At 51.7% G+C, this 4,472-nt stretch overlaps 1 protein-coding gene across 1 annotated transcript; it reads left to right on the plus strand.

Annotated features, from left to right (window-relative positions):
• Positions 1-3: 3 nt before the first annotated feature.
• GLA (galactosidase, alpha) lies at positions 4-4,139 on the plus strand (the record flags this gene model as incomplete). The annotated part of the gene is made up of 6 exons (XM_009080881.1): positions 4-18; positions 163-340; positions 1,749-1,840; positions 2,686-2,847; positions 3,424-3,621; positions 3,827-4,139. Coding segments are annotated over 6 exons (909 nt in total), but the record flags the coding sequence as incomplete, so codon positions are not given.
• Positions 4,140-4,472: the final 333 nt, after the last annotated feature.

The raw sequence follows: 4,472 nt of genomic DNA on the forward strand, positions 1-4,472 counted from the left end.
CGCAAGCTGGCTGACTACGTAAGTGCCACGCACCGGGCCAGCCTGCACGGCCGTGCTGCGACCAGGGGAAGGGGGAGGGACGGGCCCTGCCTGCCGTAGTGGGGTTCTGCTTCCTCCTGCCTTGCAGCTGCCCCATGCCCAGGTCTCTGTCTGCAAGCACAGGTCCACTCCAAGGGTCTGAAGCTGGGGATCTACAGCGACGTCGGGAACAAGACGTGTGCTGGGTTCCCTGGCAGCTACAACCACTACGACCTGGATGCCCAGACATTTGCCTCCTGGGGTGTGGACCTGCTCAAGTTTGATGGCTGCAACTCTGGCTCGCTGGAGCTACTGGCAGAAGGTAGGCAGAGGCTTGAAGCAGACATTCCCATGGGGTGGGAATGTTCTGCAGGCAGCAGCAGCAGTTCTAGGCCCAGGGGCTCCAGGGAGTTGCTTTTCCCTCAGTGTATTCATTTAAGGGATTTGCTTACAAAAGCAAGTCCGATGCTTTGTTCGCAAGCCCGAAGTATTGCCGGCCCTAGTGTTTTTACTCACTCAGTCTCCTGGAGCTCTCCTTCACGCACAGCTTGGAAAAGCAGCTCTGGCACAGCAGGGTCTGCATCATGCTACGCACAGACTCATCAGCTGTGTGCTCATCAGCTGTGCAGGCTGCTGCCTCAGCTCTTAATACAGCAGCGTCTTTGCCCTGCTGCAGTGCCTTTACTGAAGAGCCCAAAACGTTTCACACACTTAATCCCTTTGGTGAGGCCATGTCAACAGCCTGAAGCCATAACAGCTTGTGTCAGCCATGGAAAGGGCAGTTATGAGGCCTTTTAACAGATAAAAATGAAAGGAATTATGGCATAAAAATCCTACTGGGGTTTTCATTTTAAAGCACACTGTAAATACTACTTCAGAAGTTATCTGCGTGTAGGTTGGCAAGTCAGCAACTGAAAGCTCAGTAGTCCCCTGTGCTGAGGGGGCTTGGCTAGAGACTCTTTGGAGGCACGGACAAATCCCAGTGCCACAGGAGCAGATTTGTGGGATGATCACCGTAACTCAGAAGGCATTTTTCTCTTGACTGAGCTCTTGCTGCTGGCACAGTCAGCACCACAGTGCTTGGCAGCAGGAGCCCTGCACAAAGTCCTGTCTCTGCCTGGCAGGGAGAACCTGCCCAAGTGACAATCCCATGGAAGACAGATGGTGGGGCATATGCCAACTGCCACAAAGAGGAGCACAGCTCAGCACCGTAAGTGACAGCTGAGCTGAAAGCTCCTGTTGGATCGTATGTGTAACCCAGATACAATCCAGTTGTATGGAAGCAGTTCCAGGGGAGCGCAGACTTTTCAGTCCCTCTCTGCCAATTAAAAGGGACTTAACAAGGCTATCTGGGGACAAGGACAGGAAAAACTAGTGCTTTTGCATTGCTGCACAGTCCATATGTCACAGATGCCTCATGAGAACATACTCTGCAACGTTACCCAGCAAAGCTGCACTGCCTGCTAGATACTGACTTGTGTTTCCCAGGTATCTAGAGGAAAAATGCCACACAGTAAAGCTTTGAACCTCTTCCCATGGCTGTGTGGACAAAGGGATCAGCAGTCTTGGAGTGATAAGCAGACTGTGAGCACCCTTGTCCTCCCTGTGGTGTCTCAGCCACAATGTGTTCAGCCTTGATTTTGCAAGAGTTGAACCGAAGCTGTGACATTGGATTAGTTCTGCTGTGTGACCAAGAGATTGTGTAACCCCTCTCTGTCCTCTTCCTTTAGGTTACAGGCGCATGTCTCTGGCCCTGAACAAGACTGGAAGGAGCATTGTGTACTCCTGTGAGTGGCCTTTCTACCTGAGGCCTGTGCAGCAGGTAAGAACTGTTTCTCAAGGCTTATCCTGGGGCTGAAAGTGGGAAGAACAAGCCTGCAAAACAGCATCCTGAGAAACTTGCTGCTCTCTGTTCTGACAGAGAACAAGACTGTGAGATGGAGGAAAAATATTTTTTCCTCTAGAGCCCTCTAGTGTACCTGAGGTAAGGAATTCAGTAGAATCCTGCAGCATCAAGGCCCAGCCCAGCTGGAGCATGCCAAAAACCACAGCAGCTTCCATCTGCTTTGTCTCCAAGGAACCAAGCAGCAAAACATTGGCAATGCTGACACACAGCCTAGCAGATAGCTCAGTTTTACTCCTCTTCCACACACAGTGCTGCAGACTTAGCCTCATAGGCAGCTCTGGGGACTATGAGAGGTTTTTTGACATTGTCCACACTGTTCACCAGTAGATTTCTGCCTGTGACCCACACACTGTCCTCCACCCACAGCTGCCTTCCTTGTGCCACTGTGACAGGGTGGTGCCATCCCCTCCCACTGGGAGTTAAATGTATTACTCACCAAAGGGAGTAAACCTAAGAAATGGCAGTAATTACTGGGATATTACAGTTGAATCCCACTGTCACACCTTCTGAAAAATTCAGCTGGAAGGAATTTTCTAACAGAGCTGGTGGCCATAGCTCTTCTCCCAAGGGAAGCAATAGTGTTGTCTGGAACACGGCAGACTGGAGTTACATCCTAGGGGATCAGCATGCACTAGATCATCCAGATAGCTGGTGATGGAAGGTTTTATCCTAGTTCTCCCCCAGATTACTCCAAACCTTGTTTACAGTCTTGTTCCTGTACAGCCAAGCACTCTGGCTAATCACAGTCATTGTTTTGGCAGCCCAATTACACAGAGATCAAACAGTACTGCAATCACTGGAGGAACTTCTATGATGTCTATGATTCCTGGAACAGCATCAAGAGTATCTTGGACTGGACAGCACTTCACCAGGACAGCATTGTGAAGATAGCTGGGCCAGGGGGCTGGAATGATCCTGACACGGCAAGTGCAGCACCACCCACCCCACATCAGCAAAAAATCCTTTTCTCACCTGTAGGCTGAGAAGGATGGGAACGAGAGAATTGGGGGAGAAACACTGAGGGGAAGGGTTCTGATGGGACCCTGGAATCGGGGTCTTGGGTCCCAGCTGGGAAGGGAAAGAACTGCAGCTCTGGATAGTACCAAGGAAGCATTGTCTTTGTGTACTGCAGCCTCCACAAGCAGTGGCAGTTCAGAACACGGGTGGCAGTGGGCGAGTGTCTCAGAAGTGCTGATGTCCCACCAGAGGGAAAATCCCTGTGTGTCAGCATTGCAAGGAATACCTGCATTCAAAGGCAGATTCTTAAACACTGTTTAGCCACGTAAGGAGCCTTCTTTACTTCCTCCAGTGGCTCATCCTAAATTGCCACACTAGTCATGCCATGCTCTTCCCAACCAGCTGGTCCTGCTCCTGGAACTCAGCCTATCTGGAGGGGTCCCACCCTCAGCATCCTGTCATTTCCCAGTGTTTGGGGTGATGGTGGCCCAGTTTTTCCTCAGCAGGCAGCATTACCAGGCATTTTTGTTTTCCTGTCATAGCTGGTGATTGGAAACTTCGGGCTGAGCTGGGATCAGGCTGTGACTCAGATGGCCATGTGGGCCATTATGGCAGCTCCTCTCTTCATGTCCAACGACCTGCGGCACATCAGTCCCGAGGCCAAGTGGCTGCTCCAGAACAAAGAGGTCATTGCCATCAACCAGGATCCACTGGGCAAGCAGGGATACCAGATCACCAAGGTACAGCAGTTCTGGGCTGGGAGTGCAGTGTGGGGCACAGGCAGTGTCCTGAGAAAGGGGACACAGGAGGTGGAGGGGGCTGCTCAGTGTATGGGAACAGGAGCTTGGTGAGTCTGTTTGCTCCTGAAGCCTGCTGCAAGAGGCATGAAGAGCATCACTTCAGCATCCCTGAACCTGAGCCCTGGCTTTATTTTCTCCTTGGCAGGACAAGAGCTTTGAGCTGTGGGAGCGGCCCCTGTCTGGCCGAGCCTATGCTGTGGCAGTGCTGAATCAGCAGGAGATTGGAGGACCCCGGAACTTCACCTTTTCTCTCACTTTCCTTGGCAATGGGTTGGCCTGCAACCCAGCCTGCTCCATCCAACAGGTCCTGCCAGCCAGCAGGGACTGTGGGATGTACAGCTGGACCTCTTCCCTGCGTGTGGAGGTGAACCCCACAGGCACTGTGCTGCTCAAAGTCGTGGCACTATAGGAGGCACAAAGACAATCTTTTCTTAAGCCTTAGATTCTATCTGAACTTCTGGCAGGAATTCTGTCTCCTGCCCCCAAGCAGGTGCCTTTGTTCTCTCCTCAGGCATTCATTACTTGAACCTTCAGCCTAATGTGACAAATACCCATCACTCCAAGAGGTAACAGGCAAAGGAGCACTGCTCTGTTGTTTACCTTTTCTCTAGCATCCCACTCAACTCCTTCTCTAGGGAGCAGAAAGGGCTCTCAGCAAGGCAGCAACTCCTGTTCATGCTGTCACTACCAAGCAAGGAAAGGCAAAGGATACACATGCAGTGTCTTACAGCTCACCTTGAGCATTTCAGGACAACAGGGATACACAGGCTGGCCACCTTGCTCCCACTTTT

This window comes from Acanthisitta chloris, unplaced genomic scaffold, assembly GCF_000695815.1.
Source record: "Acanthisitta chloris isolate BGI_N310 unplaced genomic scaffold, ASM69581v1 scaffold31528, whole genome shotgun sequence".
Taxonomy (NCBI): Eukaryota; Metazoa; Chordata; class Aves; order Passeriformes; family Acanthisittidae; genus Acanthisitta; species Acanthisitta chloris.